Source organism: Macadamia integrifolia, chromosome 3, assembly GCF_013358625.1.
Source record: "Macadamia integrifolia cultivar HAES 741 chromosome 3, SCU_Mint_v3, whole genome shotgun sequence".
NCBI classification, from domain to species: Eukaryota; Viridiplantae; Streptophyta; class Magnoliopsida; order Proteales; family Proteaceae; genus Macadamia; species Macadamia integrifolia.
Genome location: NC_056559.1, coordinates 25,973,368 through 25,990,636, shown reverse-complemented (window position 1 = coordinate 25,990,636; position 17,269 = coordinate 25,973,368). Strand labels below are relative to the sequence as shown.

General features: G+C 37.5%; 2 protein-coding genes across 2 annotated transcripts in view; one reads left to right on the top strand and one right to left on the bottom strand.

The window, feature by feature from the left end:
• Positions 1–17,269, bottom strand: part of LOC122072718 — a 100,374-nt gene that overhangs the window by 73,907 nt on the left and 9,198 nt on the right. The gene's annotated exons all lie outside the window — the stretch shown is intronic.
• On the top strand, positions 587–4,850 carry LOC122072720 (psbP domain-containing protein 1, chloroplastic-like). Its single transcript, XM_042637107.1, has 3 exons — positions 587–1,071; positions 3,640–4,074; positions 4,332–4,850. The coding sequence occupies exons 1-3, from the start codon at positions 706–708 to the stop codon at positions 4,551–4,553; spliced, it is 1,023 nt and encodes a 340-aa protein (XP_042493041.1). The 5' UTR covers positions 587–705; the 3' UTR covers positions 4,554–4,850.

Below are 17,269 nucleotides of genomic sequence, written 5' to 3'. Positions count from 1 at the left end.
AATTTACCCCTAATCCTCTTATACCATTTCTACCTTATTTTCCACCCTTTTTTATCCATCGAACAGGGCCTAAACCTTTTTTGGGAAAAAAAAACATTCTTTGATTGCACAGCGTGCACCCATTTAGATAGCAGTAAAATGACATCCCCACCCCTGTAAAATCCAAAAAGGCCAATTCTGATTTATGCCTATGTGCACACCTATTGCCCAACCTCTGTCTGTGCAAACCCATAGCCCAACCTCTGTCTAAATGGGCTCTTTCTTTTCCCTTTGAGGATTTTTTTTTTTTTTTTTTTTTTTTTTTTTTTGATAGGTAGGGAGGGAAGTAGGTAACAGCTAGGAGACTCGAACTCGAGACCTCCTAGTGAGCATGGGTTTTATACACACCACAGCTCACCAACTGCACTAAGCAGTTGTTGTTCCTTTGAGGATTTTTGTCTCCCTTATTCATGGTGAGTTTTTGAGCTTTGCACGGGTTGCTTGGCCCCAATTCTTCTTGCACCAAAAAAAAAAAAGTACAGCCACGAACGCGTACGGAAACCTATAAAGAAGGCATAATCAAAATTGCAATGCCAGTGTTCTCCATTATCCAATTTCCAAATTCTGCGGCCATGGAAGCTCCACCCGTTTTCACCGAATTCTCTCTCTCTTCGAGGAAATACATCGCAGTTACTGTTACCTTTCCCACCTTATCGAATTTTTTCCATGGCTACGATGTTCTCCAAAACCACTCTGGGAGTCCTTTCCTCTTCACCACATTGTCATCAGAAGCCACCTCTGCCTCACTGCCTTATCTTGGCCGGCAAATGCTCTTTCACCTATTCCCCCTTTAGCCCTTTTTGGACCCAGAGAAATTCTAGGAATCTTGTCTGCAGAGCTAATGAAACTTCGATGGCAGAAAAATCTTCGGCTTCCAGTGACAGTGGTGACCATGGGAGTAAATGGGTTTCATTACTGAATGAGGAAAGGATTCAACTATTATTTTGTAAGGATGAGGATTTGGCAATTGATAACCAATCGCACGCAGAGGGATCTTGCCGTGAAGGGTTTCTCGATGCTAACCTGGGCAAGGTCTGATTACCTAATGCCATGCATTTACATTTCTTGCATTTTTTTCCTTTTCGATGTTCTATGATACTTCTTTTTTCCTGCCCTTTTGTTTGCTGTTTCTATTTCAGTAGAAGTGAGTAAGAATCTAAGAAGATTGGGGAAGAATAATTTTGTGAGTCTATAAAGTCGTTAGGGATGTGGGTTTTGGATTTCAGAGTGGTTTGGAAAACTGAGTGTGATGAAGTCAGTTTTAAGATTAAATACAGCTCAATATATGCTTGTAGGATGCTAATACCAGAAGACAAAAAGGTTGGGGTTTTACTGTTTCATCTTTTAGTTGATCTAACATTTACTTCTTATGATGATATTAGGGTTGCATGACATTTAGTAACATGAAGTTCTAAGGCTGTGTTTTGATTGCTGCTAACCGTTGTAAACTGCAACTCTGCCTAAATGGGATTTTTGCCTTCTAGGGTTTGAAAGCTATTCTATTGTTTGGCTGGAGGATGCCACTTCCTTCTAATCTAACTCCATCCTTGACAAGGAATTTCTGATTGTTAAAATCTGAATTTTCTCCGAGTGGTTCTTGTTTTCTTCAGCAATACAAAAACAAAACAATGTCATCCATGCTTAGAGCATTATCCCACTGTTAGATTGAATTTTTTCATTAGGCTCTGGTGTTATTTACAAAAAGATGGAAGGTTTATGCCTTCTGTTAAGTTTGTCTCGAATTCTTGACCCGTTTTGAAGATTGACCCGATCCGACATATTTTGGTGGTGACCCGAATGGGAATTTTTCTGAGATCTGTGATGGAAGTAGAGGGCTTGGGCCTAGCCCATCACTGATCTCGTATCTCGTATGGGGGTGCGGGGGCGTAGCCCCCGCGGTATGGTTCGACCGGATCGACCGCGACCCGATGGGTCGAACCGCTATTTGGCGTATATATATATATAATGTACTGTTGCTTGTTGAGAGTCATTGTATTCTAGGGTTTTCACGAAGCTAGGGTTTCAGGGCGAGTTCTTCCTCGCCGCTGCTAGGGTGTAATCCTTCTTCTGCATAGTGAATCATCTTCTTCTTCGCCCGAGGACGTAGCACACCACCCTGGTGTGTGAACCTCGTTAAATCTCTGTGTCGTACGGATCTATTGTCTCTCTTTATTCGTGTTTTTTGGTGTTTGATCTAACACCTTCATAACATGAGTTAAGTCTTAGGAGTGAATCCGGTGCATAGCGCACTGGTTGCAGCTTCTGCTTGTAAAGCAGGCGCCAGGTTTGTGGTCTAGGGATCAACTCCTGTCACATGCATCCCCATCCCCTTCTAGTGTGTGTGTGAGTAAAGTCCCATTGGGCAGTTCCCTTGTTGTAGATATAACCAAAAAAAAAAGAAAAAAAAAAGAGTTAAGTCTTAGGAGTAATACCAAGTCATTGCTATCATGGATATTTGGCTTTTCCTTTTTTCGAGGTTTTGCCAATGACTTGAGGATGTGGATTCTGTTGATGGTTGGCAATGGAGAGCAAACATACTGAATTGCATTGTATCAAATTCACTCTATATGGTGATTGTTTAAACGAAAGAGTTCAATGCTATTTTTCTTAGGCAATAATATTATACCACGGTTTAAATCAAGGATGTGAATTGCAAACTGAAACCATTTACTGAAATTGAATTGAACTGTTAAAACTTAAAATCGGAACTGATAAACCATTTATTAACCACTTTGGTTTTGGTTAATAAGTGAAACCATTTATTATTCGGTTTGGTTTTGGCTTTAAGAAGTGAAACTGTTTATTAAACGGTCCAGATAGATATTCAGTTGGAAGTGATCAGATCTTATATGTAGAACCTTGAATCCTTGTATTACAGTGATGTGGGTAACTGAGATTTGATGCCAAATTAATACAGGACCCATCTAGGTCAACGCTCAATTGCAATAATTTCTAGGATTGGGATTTTAGGATTTCGCTAATAAGTATAAATATTTAGAGATATTAGTCTGTTGGATTCTGTAAAAAGACCCAAGTCTCTTGGCGTACTCGGTAAAGTTTGCAATTCTCTGTCAAGTTGACTATGCATGTATTCTTCTTCTTAGACTATCTTGATTAATGGACTCTTCCAATAAACGAGGACTAAATTCCATTTAATTAGAAGACCATGGCATTGTGAATAATATATTTTTCCTGCAGGGCACATCAGTTGTTAAATCATTGATGTTCAAAAGCAAGCAATTTTAGCTCATAGGTTTTCATAGCACTTTTAATTTTAAAGTGAGTTTATTCTGGTGGGATGTTTTTCAACTGTGTAATTGTTTGGATTGATGAGCCATGAGCTGCTTTGAGAATGTGGCTATCTCACTATGTTTCTTAAATAAACTTATATTCAACCTCCCTGGGGTCTTGATATGTGGTCCTCTGTCTTTATATTGCAACTTCAATGTACTATGCATTCATTTTTTTTTTTCTCCTTCCATTATTTTAAGTTTCTGACATGCATTTACTTGGCTTTATTTGATCTACAGGTTTCAAATCTGTATCCAATTTTATTTTATCTGCCTTGGCTTCTTACAGTAAATCTTTTCTTATAATCAGACTAAAGACGTTACAGTTTCGAGGAGGAAAGCTATGGCTTTGATGTTTTCTGGTGTTATCTCATTGCAACTGGGCTCTCACAATATCACATTAGCTCAGCCTTCTGTTGGATTCAGGGAACATGTGGATACCTTTGATGGTTATACATTCTTTTACCCTCAGAACTGGATTCAAGTCAGGGGTGCAGGTGCAGATATATTCTTCAGGGACCCTTTTGTTCTTGACGAGAATCTCTCTGTGGAACTATCTTCTCCTTCATCCTCCAGGTACAAAAGTGTTGAAGATTTAGGTCCTCCACAAATAGCCGCTGAGAAAGTACTTAAGCAGTATTTGACCGAGTTGATGTCCACTAGACTTGGTGTCCGCCGTGAATCAAACGTGCTTTCTACATCCTCAAGAGTTGCAGATGATGGGAAGATGTACTATGAAGTTGAGGTTGGACCAATTGTGCATCTCGAATCAGTAATTACATATGATGTTCTACTACATCCAAATAAATGGCTAATTCCTATGCTTGGAGGTCCCTAAAGGGGTGCCTTATTGAATTAGCTGTAAATTAGAGACCAGCTTTCCAAATGGTTGAGATCACATTGTTGGGATTTTGATTTGATTTGATTTTTTTCTTTTCAATCAACTTTAGGCTTTTGATTGAACGTTTCTCCTAAATTTTATGCTATGTGTGTTGTATGCAGGTAAACATTAAGTCATATGCAAACAATAATGAGTTAGCTGTTATGCCACAAGACAGAGTTGCACGCCTTGAGTGGGATCGGCGTTATCTTTCAGTACTTGGAGTTGGAAACAACCGATTATATGAACTGAGATTGCAGACACCTGAAAATGTTTTTCAAGAGGAGGAAAATGACCTGCGTCGAGTTATGGATTCCTTTAGAGTTATTAAATCAGTGGACTGATCGTCTATGTAGGACGTATATGGAGAGTTTTGTAATTGTGGCATTTTCTTTCTTTCTGATTTTTTTTTGGGGGGGCGGGGGGCGGGGGGTGTGGTTTTCGGAAATGTCATTGAGATAGGTCACCAAATGTGATATCGAGCCTTTGTATCTGGTGATTCCTCTTCTATCCAGTTGTTGGAATGACCAAATGAACCGTCCACATTGGCAAAAATTGGCCTTGTAATATGAACCTTGATAGTTGGCCCTTTTCCCTAATCATGTATGAGATATGATACACAGGAACAGTTTTCTTCGATATTCTATGATGTTGCTCATCTTCTCTGCTCATTGAAATAATGACAGTACCATTAATCAACAAATAGGAATAATAGGATTACCTGAGAGCTAAACAACTACATTTTACCCATAACCACTGATTGAAATGCAATATTTTGTGGTACATAATACATATAATCAGTACATCAGCTTCATTCCATCAATTTTTAAAGATCAAGGTCCAAGAACACTGTTCGCCCAAGAGAATATATATAAAGTTGATATTGCCAAGTGGAAACCTTGACATAAACAAGAGGCAGAACTTTCTGAAGAATTTCTGAAGAAAGACCATAATTTCATATTAGATCAAGTTAGAGATATTGTTCAGTAGCTGAAAACCTAGAAAGGGAAATAAGGTGTTTCCTGAGTCAGATGCTCAAAGCTATGATGTAGAGGAAGCAGGTCTGGATATGGTAAAAATGAGAGGGAGGCCAAAAGAATACCGTCCAGATCTCTCTCTCCCCACTATCTTACTGGGGTATTTTCTTTTACGTAGAGCAGGTGAAGCCCAGAAGGAAGTTTAGCTTTCCAATTTTATTGAGGATTATAGCCTTCAAGGAATGTTAGCTGAACAACCTTATAAGGTAAAAGGCAGTAAAGGCATAAGGGGCGTATGTGTTGTTTCCTAGCCGTAGATGGTTGAGGAAAGCCTGTGCTGCCATTGGCCGTACGACATCGGCGTGCTGTCACTGTCCGATTCAACAACCCTAAAAGATGCACCTATTAGGGGGAAGAAAATCCCCACATACCTAAGACCCTCCCCAAAGCTGGCCAATGTGAAATTGGAGAGGGAGGAGTTTTGGGTCTGTGACACTCTGCTAGTATAACTGTATAACCTTAAAAGCCTGTAAAGGCAGATGGAGCTTGGAACCAAGATTTAGGCTGTGTTACACAATCTAAAATTTTGCAATCTAGCATTTTTTTATCAAGTCTCAAAATGGATACCATTTATAAAGAGGGGGATTATAATTTATAATTCAAGAAAAGATTTGTTCTGTTAGTGCTTTTCACAGAGTAATTGTATAGAAATTTCAATTTATGTTTACTTTGTTTTTAGTAGGCTTGTTGAAATTTTATACCTTGAGCATGAGAACTACCTAATAAAATTTTGGGAGGGGATCATTGCTATGGGCATAATAGAGAAGTTTTTACTATGCAAGTACATGATCAAATGTGGCTGAGATACAACAATCAAAACCTTATCGCAACTTAATGGGGTTGGCTATATGAAAGTTCCAAGCAAGGACTAACGCAAAGACCGATGCAAAAAGATTGATTAATTATAACTGATTATAATAAGATGTCAATTATCTACTAAACACACCACTATAGATCAACCATATGCTTATTACAACAAATATAAATATGTATGAATATTTGTGGGAGGATATAGAATTTGAATTTAAAAATTTGACGAGTGACCCATTCAAAGCATTTTTTAGATATCCAACGATTGGAGTGTCACATCACCATTCAGTATAGCACAAATAGATATGCAAACCAAGTGATGACTAGTTTACGTGGGACTTGCTTTTTGGTGAACATGTATTAAACTTTAATTATTTTTCCCTTTAGGCAGAAAGAACACTTCAAAGTTGTGTAACTTATGCTAATGCCTCTCTTTCTCTCTCCTCTTCCCCTTTTCATGAAATGGCACCTTCTTATTATAGGAGTAGAGGGATAGATGTAGAGAGATGCTGGCATTTGCTACATAGTCGAATGAGGAAGTCGATCCGAAATTTAGTCTACACCTTTCTGTTGGGGATTCTTTTACCATATTAAACATATGAATAACCCTATAGTGTTTAGAATACATGAATCATCAACAAATCATAAAAGATTAATCATGGGTGTAGTCCCTAAACCAAGAACAATAAAGTATCCCATCTTAAAATACATAACCATATAGATTTACTATATCTATAATAATCAATGGGACAACCATGACATGAACCATAAATGGGAATAAAGAAGTACCTGTGTCCCATGAAACCTCTGTCCCATGTGGTTAAACATTACTCCCATGAAGATGACAATAACGAACTACGCAAGTGGAGTCCTTCTACTGAGATCTTTTGCAGCCTCTTACTCTAGGGTTTCCTCTTTTTGTGCACTTGCTCTTGTGAGAAAGCCGTGCTCCCAAAACCAATAAGACATTAAGTAAAGTAATGGCTGCAGGGACCGTCAGTATTCTATTTATAATAGAATCCCTAAAACCCTATTCCACTCTCACAATGGAAAGAGCTAGGAGTTTCCTAATCAGAGTGAGTCTATAATTGCTTGGGCCCAATGGATCAATCGGTATCAGTTAAGCCCATATAAAAATCCTACCAATCTCCCACTTGGGCTACACTGATACTGATGTCTTTCCATTGACTCCTGGCCAAATAATCCCAAGACTGAACACCACTCAAACAAACTTTGATCCAATCAATAATCTCTACTGTTGAACAATAGTAGAAAATACACCTCAATATACGGCATATAACTATCTAATGTTACAGACAATAGAAAATTATCAATCCAAATCGCCTGGAAACATATATATAAGGAGTTGATATCATACCTGTGATCACATGAACTATAGATCTCCTTATAGGTCCTTTCTTGATCTAAAGATCAGCCTACCTTGAAAACCTCACAGGTAGAAAACTTTGATATTAATCAACACTTGGCAAACTGCCCTTTTCTTGAATTAATATCTTACTTTGGCATACCGCCTATGGCTAACTGCCACTTCCATGGATTTAGGTTAAATACCACCATAAATCACAAACTTTGGCAAACCGCCTGTGGTAAACCACCACTTCTTTGGACATAGGCTAAATACCACCATACATCACAAATTCTGACAAAATATCGTCAATTACCTTAGCTAAGCACTGCCAATAAATCTTAACAAGCACAGCCTTTAAACTTTGGCTTTTACCACCATGATATCTTTGGTTAAATGAGATCATAAAACTCCCACTAACCAAGCATATCAAAAACCTCAATAACACCAACTCAGAAAATATGGCTCTTGAGTACTTTGTCGATAAACTTGGATGACATCACCTTTGGGCAAATGTCACCTTTACCTTGGGAAACACACAATTGAACTGAATGTACCACTTTGGTGGGTTTCACTCATTCCTATCATGTTTTCCACATTAGAGATGAATATATGTATAGAAGTGTATGCTTTAATGTGTTTCTTACACAATCAGAGACAACACAAACAAATGAAGCATAAATGTACATAAATAATTCAGAGAACAGAATTTAAGATAAAATCAATTCAAAATTACTTCAAAGTCATTATAAACTTAATAGGGCAATAAAATTGTTCCTATTTCCCTTCAGTTGTGCTTTGTTCAGCAACAACACCTGTTTGGGTTCCCTGAGAGCTAAAACCAGATCAAGTAACCCTAAAAAATCTCAGGTATGAATCATACACACCAAATAACCGAGCTAAAAAATTTAATATGTACACCTAGCAGATAAATTACACAATAAATGTACATCTAGCAGATAAAACACACAAGAGTCACAACCGTAAATACATTCCTATCCTTTGGGCTAAGAATGTACTGATCCTCTTGTAAATCCAAATTTACTGTGAAAATATAATTACTTTTATCACATGTGGGTTTAGAAACCTCTAAGTTATAGTCCTTTCCATACATATATTTTCGTTAACTTGGGTGATATCACCTTTGGGCAAATGTCATCAACTTTGCTGCGCTTGGAAAAACTATGAAATAATAGGATGTGCCACTTTGGTGGATTCCATCAAATCCTTTCATAGCTTCCTAGAAATATACTGTGCAGCATAAAATGTGCAGAAGCTCACACCCAGTTTAATTCAAATATATTTATCCATCATAGGGTGTTTCAAACAAAACATTCAAGTACAAAATGACATGAATATAAATTTACTATATATTTCAGCCATAAATAATTATTCAATATCATGATAATAATAAATCAATGCAAAACTCTAAATAATTCTTTTGCATGAAAAACAATATAGTACACTGAATTTATTCTCCCACTAGCAACCTAGTCTGACCTTCTACTAATAACATCCTCCCACTAGCAACCTAGTATACCGAATTTATTCTCCCACAGGTCGAGCCACATAAAATAGCTTAAGATCCATACTTTTATTCTCCCACTTGGTTCGATCAGTCATAAATTAATCCATTTATTAGAGAACACAATTCGTTAAATGTGACATACATATAAACTTGTTCACATATGCCCCAAAACAAAAAAAACCAAACATTTGTCAATTAATGTTCATAAATAGGTTTTCAGAGAACAATGGCAGTATTTAAGAACTTGGTATTGGATTGATCAAAATCAACACTAATCCAACCCAACCAATCCGAATTTATCCAATCGGAATACAAAAAATAACACATTAAAAAAACCTATAACCTATGGTCATAGAGATGAAACCCTCATCCACCCTATTGCCATTGATCAACTGTCCAATACTTTTTAGGGCAAAAAAAACTTTACTTTAAAAGCATAATACCAAACTATTGATTTGGTTCTCCTAGTATAGAAAACTAGGTCTTTGAGACATATGTAGACCTCTATATTCTCAAGCTACTTTTAAAGACATTAGCTTAATGGTTCAACTCAAGGAAGAATAATCCATTCGATATTTAATTAATGCATGTAACATCAATAAAAACCAATATTACATCACTAACCATTAAACATAACCAAAGTGTCAACTGAACTACAATCTCAACCTTTAGGTCTGGAATGCACTAGTTCACTTAAAAACTACAATGACCATGGGAGCTCTTCAACTTCGAAAATTACTATCACTTTTGGATGCATAACAACTTCTAGGTTAAGGTCTGCCTAGAGTACACTTGCATTTATGCTTATCTTTGATAATGTCGTCTTTGGGCAAGCATTACCTAATTCCTGCTAATAATTTTCTATGTCTTTGAATATAAGACAAAATCTTTGAGTTGTAAATCTATTACAGTAATCTTAGATTTTACCACTTTGGTGGGTTCCATCAATTCCACTGCAATAGCTTACAACTACACCTGGCAGCTTAAATTTGTGGGTTATTTAAATATGATCTAAATATCAATTTACATGTAAAAGAATAAGCATGTAACTATTAACAAAATAAACATTACAATGCTCAATTATCAATTACTTCAAGAGTGTCAACCGGAACTACATACTGATCCACTCAAGTTTCTGCAATTACTGCGAGACTTCTTCTAACTTTTGAAAAGTACCACCATCTTTAGATGGACAGCATCTTCTAGGTTGAGAAATCCCTATTCTGTTTTTCACTGGCTTTAACTTTAACCTTTATTTGATAATGTCACCTTTGGGTGAACATTAGCAACTTTGCTACCAATCATTATTCTCTGTCTTTTCAAACAAAGAAGACTTTGATTTGTATTCTATTACAATAAGGTTAAACTTTACCACTTTGGTGGATTCCACCCAATCTTAATGTAATAGTCTACAAATTCATTCCGGTAGCTAAAAGTGGGATTGTTTAAGCATGAATAAAAATATTCATAAAACTATATTACCAAGAATAAACAAGTTCATATTCTGATATGCAAGTAATGTATGAGTTGATTTTCTTTTATTTCTTCCAATTAATAGGAAAATCATAAAGAATCATTAACCACCCATACTTGTAACTTATACAAAACAAATCATAAAAGTTGATCAAAACTAGACTCATAATATATCAAAACGAAGAGCACGAAAAACTGGACTCAATGCAAAAAACCAGGGTGAAAAATTCTTCACCGTTTGCCCGTACGAGCCATTTGAAGTTGCAGAACTAAAAATAGATCAAAATCAATCTAGTTACTCAAACCAACCGGTTCGGCCAACCGGTCTCATCCGGTTCAGGCATATTGATTCCAGGTCAAAATCCGGGTCAATTGGTCAACGATTCGGTCAACCTTTGACCAAGTCAAACAGAGTTGGTCATGAGTTGACCCACTGCACCCCGGGTTAACTTGGTAGGGTTTCCGAGGTGACCCGGCGATGACTCGCCGCCGTTTTTTTTTTTATAATTTTTTAAAATAAAAAAAAATTTCTCTCTCCTTCGGTAGCCGGTTTCCGGCGGCGTGTGCCGACGCGTCCGGAGGTTTCCGGTGACTTGCGGCATACCGCCACGACCGTCTTTTCGTGCTCTACAACTTTCGTGAAGAAGGTTTTCCTATATGGGATCTTTAAGTAATGGTAAAATTATGATTTTCATGATTTAGGACACAAGCCCTATACAAAATCAATTTTCCTTGATTCTAACACTGTAAGGGTTGGCTCTGATACCAATTGTTGGGGAATCTTTACCATATTAAACATATGAATAACCCTATAGTGTTTAGAATACAAAATCATCAACCAATCATAAAAGATTAATCATAGGTGTAGTCCCTAAACCAAGAACAATAAAATATCCCATCTTTGGATACATAACCATATAGATTTACTATATCTATAATAATCAATGGGACAACCATGACATGAACCATAAATGGGAATAAAGAAGTACCTGTGTCCCATGAACATAGATCATGAACCTCTGTCCCATGTGGTTAAACATTACTCCCATGAAGATGACAATGACGAACTACGCAAGTGGAGTCCTTCTACTGAGATCTTCTGTAGCCTCTTACTCTAGGGTTTCCTTTCTTTCTGTGCACTTGCTCTTGTGAGAAAGCCGTGCTCCCAAAATCAATAAGGCATTAAGTAAAGTAATGGCTGCAGGGACCGTCAGTATTCTATTTATAATAGAATCCCTAAAACCCTATTCTACTCTCACAATGGAAATAGCTAGGAGTTTCTTAATCCGTGTGGGTCTATAATTGCTTGGATCCAATGGATCAATCGGTATCAGTTAAGCCTACATAAAAATCCTAACATCCTCATCCTCCTGAGAATTCAACGAATGATCATGATAACCAGCAGCAGCAAACCGGTAACTTAAATTCCTATCAAACTCTCTGTTCTTTTTGATGCTTCAATTTTCCAGCAGGATATAGACCCGGGCAGTTCGTAGGGTGCTTCCTCCAAAGAGGCATTAGTAAGGAGGGTGGGTTGCAGTTTCTTGGGGTGCTTGATCTAGAAGGTGTCGATAAACCTTGTCTACCTGAGGAAATTGGAGAGCTAATCAACTTGAGGTACCTTGGATTAAGAGAGACCTACTTGGACACACTACCCTCAAGTGTAGGTAACTTGCTAAAACTCCAAACACTAGATACAAAATGCACCTCTATCCGTAATTATCCCGAGTCTATTCAGAAATTGATAAAACTAAAACACCTTCATCTAAACGAGGGACAATATTCCAATGAACTTGTTTCATGGTTAAGTCACTTGAGTGATCTCCGGACGTTGTCTGGGGTAGTTGTAGATGAGTTGGATCTTGTGAAGAAGGATCATGGCCTTTGTCGATTAACTAATCTCAGGAAACTGAGATTCGCATGTCAGTTCAATCAACAGCAGCGAAAAGAGAGAGTACAGGGCCATTGGTTGGACGGATTGGAGCATCTCCGTTCATTAAAGGTGAACGCCAAAAACCAAACTATAGCTGATTTGGAGTTTGTCACCAAAAACTAGGAGCTCACCAATCTATACTTGCTAGGAAGGTTGAATGGACTACAATTTGATCTCCATAATAAATTACCAGAAAATCTCACCACGCTCACATTATCAGGATCTGAGCTAACTGGAGACCCAATGCCAAAATTAGAGAAGCTACCCAAGCTACAATTCCTTAGGTTATGCTCTAAATCTTTTAAGGGTCAGAACATGGTTTGTTCATCAGGAGGGTTTAGTCAGCTTCGAGTCTTAAGGATTTGGAAGCTTGAAGAACTCCAGGAATGGAGTGTGGAAGAAGGAGCAATGCCAAACATTGAGGAATTAGAGATTAGAACTTGCAATAACTTGAAGAAGCTTTCTCGAGTACCAAAGACCCTCAATGAATTGAAGTTGACCAAAATGCCAGAGGAATTCACTAAGAAGTTTGTCAAATATAAAGTCTGCAGGGTTGTCAAAGATTAACAGGGTAGTTTGCTCTGGTCTTGGATTTCTGGATTTGAGGTATGTGTTGTGGTCCTTGGTTTTCTTTTGTGAATTAACTTCTCCAAGAATTGTACTCAATATTAGTAATCAGAATGGTTCACAAATCACAATTTTCGGCTTTCATTTTACTTCCTTTGTCATCAGGGAAAAAATTGAAAAAAAATTCGTGGAGTTCCTCTCTTGTTTGCAATACAAGATTTGGCTGACTAAAGACAACAAACCGGATGAGATTGGATGGATTGAGACGCTGTAGAAGGAAGTTCCAGAGGACATGTATGCCAAGTTGCCAAACTGCTTTATTTGATTGTTCGATTGGGTCTCTCTTTGATTTTCAGTTTGTTCTTATTTTTTGGTTTGTATGTTTATTGTTGTCTTTGCTTGAACAACATTTCTAGAGGGGCTTGAAAATTTAAAAAGAATAACCTAATGCAAGACAAGGTCTGGGAGGGCCAAAATGAATAGAATAATATTTAAGATGCATGGCAGGTGCCATGATGTACCTTTCTTGATTTCATCTTTTGTCAAGTATTATGATTTCTACATTATATTAGTTGGGAAAAGGCTAGTGGCACATCTAAATCTGTATCTATCTCTCTCTTTCTTCTTTTGTAAAAGTTCCATATGCCTCTCTCATTCTAACCCTCATATTGGTTAAATCACTATTTTCAGAAAACCAGCAACATACCTAATTTCCTCCCATATTAGTCAGTTTTTTTTTTTGTCTCCGTTACAGGTTTATTCTTGTTTCAGGGTAGTGAGTTCCTCCACGTTTGTCTTTGAATTAAACTATTGATAAAATTGACCCAAGTCCAAATCAAGCATCAACTTTCTATAAAGTTTCATTGGTAGGGAAATCAGAGTTTTTATTTTATTTTTATCTTTTTTAAATATAATCGAGGAGAGCTAAACTCATGATCTCCATCATATAATATTGGCAAAGCGGCTGAAAGAGCGACAAGATTGAGCATGGTCAAACTTTCTTGCAATTTGTTTTCCCCAAAATCTGAAATTCTATTGCTTTCTAGGAAGGACTGGTGACAGCAAATTAGATGTATTTTCTTAAAAGTCTTTCTATATTTTAAGAATTAAATTTTTTTTAGTGACAAAAAACCAAGTCACTTTCTGAAAATTCAATGGGTTTGACCCTTCTAAGTGTAATAAAGCTCACTCTTCACACGCGTTTCTCCTTCTCAATGGGTATTATTGAGAGTGGTTATGCAAACATAACCTCAAGTTGACATTAAATTTATAAATTATCAGCTTAGTTTGTTGAACCTAGAAGATATAAATAGGCTTAATTGTAACACACTCATTCTCGGAATATGGTTCACACTACAACTCTCAATATGGAATCAAGAGCCTTACGCAACACATAATTTTTTTCACTCCTTTAGTCGTGTGGACTCCAACGAGTGGATCTCTCTCCCCCTTCTCTTTCTCCCTCTTCTCTCCCTCTATTTGTGAGGCCCTATACATCCACTATGGCTGCCTCCATTACCCCTCCTCCCTGCGCCTCAACCTTCGCCAATTAATCACTCTAGGGTGCATCATCTTCTCTCTCTCAATGCAAACTTTGTTCTAAAAATTATGTTTATTGGAAAACTTAAATTGTCAATATCTCACTGGATAATGTCTCTATGACTAAGTTACATGCGACCTCTGTTGTCCTTAGGATCCTACTCAAGATAAATTATGGCATGAATAAGATGCTCTATCATGAGTTTACTAATCGCCTCCCTCTCTGAGAATGTTTTACCACTAGCAGTTGGACGGACCACTAGCAAGGAGATCTGAGATGCTCTTTATGCTGCTTTCAACTCTCCTTCCACAACAAAGATTCTATCCCTCAATGCCTCCCTTTAAAATCTGGTCTAAAAACCAGATTCCAGTTGAAGACTTTAATATTCATATATTAAGATCTCTCCATTCAGAATATCATGCCCTTGCTTCCATTATGATGGCCATACTAAAGCCAGTCACTTATAATGAACTTCATGGTCTTCTTATAAGTCACGAGAACCTAGTTCAATTTCATCGTGTTATTATTGATCCATCTACATATGCTTCTGCCAATCAATCTCACCAAAGTCGCGGCATTGGTGCCCTATTCTCTGGTGGGAATGGAAACATCTCCTTTAGAGGGCATGGCTATGGATGAGCAAATAGTTTTGGCCACTCTAATACTTTTTCTCACAGCCCTTGCACTATCTGTAGTCGCACCAATCATCAAGCGAAATCTTGCTACCATCGTTTGCAAAACCGAGATAACCAGCCCAAACCACCTATTCTTCCCAACCCCCCATGTCCAACCTCTATCCACGCCCTAACAACCCCCCTCATGCCCACTACCCCTTTGCTCCAAAGCCACTCACCAACCCTCCACGCCACCCATCCCCCTCCTTCATACCAACCCTAAACCTACATCACCTCTTTGATTCCTGACACTGGTGCAACTCATCATGGTACCAGATCTGTCTTCTTTCTCTACATTCGAACAATACACAGGTAGAAATCAACTTCATGTAGGCAATCATTAGGGTCTCTCAAATCTCTCATGTTGGTTCTATTTCTCTTATCTCTCCTCCTCGTTCTTTTTTTCTTTCTAATGTTTTGCATATCCCCTCTCTCACTTAGTCACTGCTATTAGTTCAAGAATTCTGTCGTGATAATGATATTTATTTTGAATTTCATTCCTCATATTTTCTTGTGAAGGATCTGGTGACGAAGCACATACTCCTTTCTGGGGCGAGTAAGAATGGGCTCTACTCTGTGTCGTTCTCCTTCTCTATCAATCTTACTGTTGTTTCCTCTTATGCTCACTGGCACCATAGTTTGGGTCGCACTCATAATTGAGTTCTCCGCCTTATGCTCTCTCTCTCTCTCTCTCTCTCTCTCTCATGTATGTTAGATGGGAAAGTCTAGTCATCTACATCTTTGCGAGACACCTTCTCATAGTTCCTCGCATTTAGATTTAATTTTTAGTGATGTATGAGGTCCTCACCCCACTATTTTTTTAGTAGCACATCGTTATTTTGTTATATTTGCGGATGATTGCACTAAATTTGTTTGATTTTATCCTTTAAATTTAAAATCAGATTTTTTTTTTCTACTTTTAAAATTTCCATTCTTTGGTTGAGTGTCAGTTTTCTTGCTCAATTAAAACGATTCAGACAGATTGGGGTAGAGAATACCGATCCCTCCCCTCCTATTTAATCAAACTTGGTATTCGGCATAGGGTTTCATATCCCCACACCCATAAGCAAGAAGGCACTATTGAACGCTGTAATAGGTGGATGGGTGACCATTCGATTGAGGAAGAATCAGTTTTAGAGGGGAGGCTATTTAATGGTGAGACAACTACGGCCGACTTTATCTCTGATGGTGTGTGGGTTTTCCCACATGTTAATTTGATATCATTGAATAACATCTTTATAAAAGTTTCTGAAATTAATATTCCATCTCAAGGTGAGGATGATGTTTGTGTGTGGAGTCCCTCTTCTTTAGAGTTAATCTCGGTGAAGTCTGCATGGGAGGAAATTTGAAAAAGAAATCCTCAGGTCCCATGGTCTACAATAGTGTGGAGTAAGTTATTGCTTCCTCATCAATCAGTTTTTGGTTAGAAATTATGAAGCATAAGAATTATGTGAACCATATTTTGCACATGTTCCACATGGTTGGATTGCAAGAGTCATACCTCCTGGTTATAGATGATATCAAATATTCTCAAATATTTGATATACTCATATTGTCACATTTTGCACATGTTCCACATGAGTCGGATTGCATGAGTCATACCTTCCAGTTATAGATGAGATTAAATATTCTCAAATATTCTCCTATTCATATTGTGAGAATACAATCTTGTGTTTAGGGTAGTTTACCTTATATTGAGTATCCATGTATAGGAAGTCCAACTAATATCATTGTATAAATACCCCTTTATATTATCAATGAAATTCATTCAAGTTTCATGATCTAACAGGAATGATGCATCGAAAGCTTTCCACAGATTACATGGTTTGTGGGAGAGGAGTTTCAATGCCTCCTAGGTGTAATTTATGCTCTAAGGCATCTAACTCTATGCCGCATATATATATTTTTTTGGAGTGTCCTTTCTCGATGGCTATATGTGGCAACATCATAATTCCGTCATTGATTTATTTTCATAGTGGATAGAAAAAGAGAAAGGAGTCTCTCTAAAGAAGCATTGAGGACCGGTTTTGTATTTTCTGTGGATGCAAAGTAACATGAGATGATTTGAAGGACAAGGGCAGCTTGAAGTTTATGTTCTAAAACATATTTTAATTAGCAGCAGCTAAGGAGCA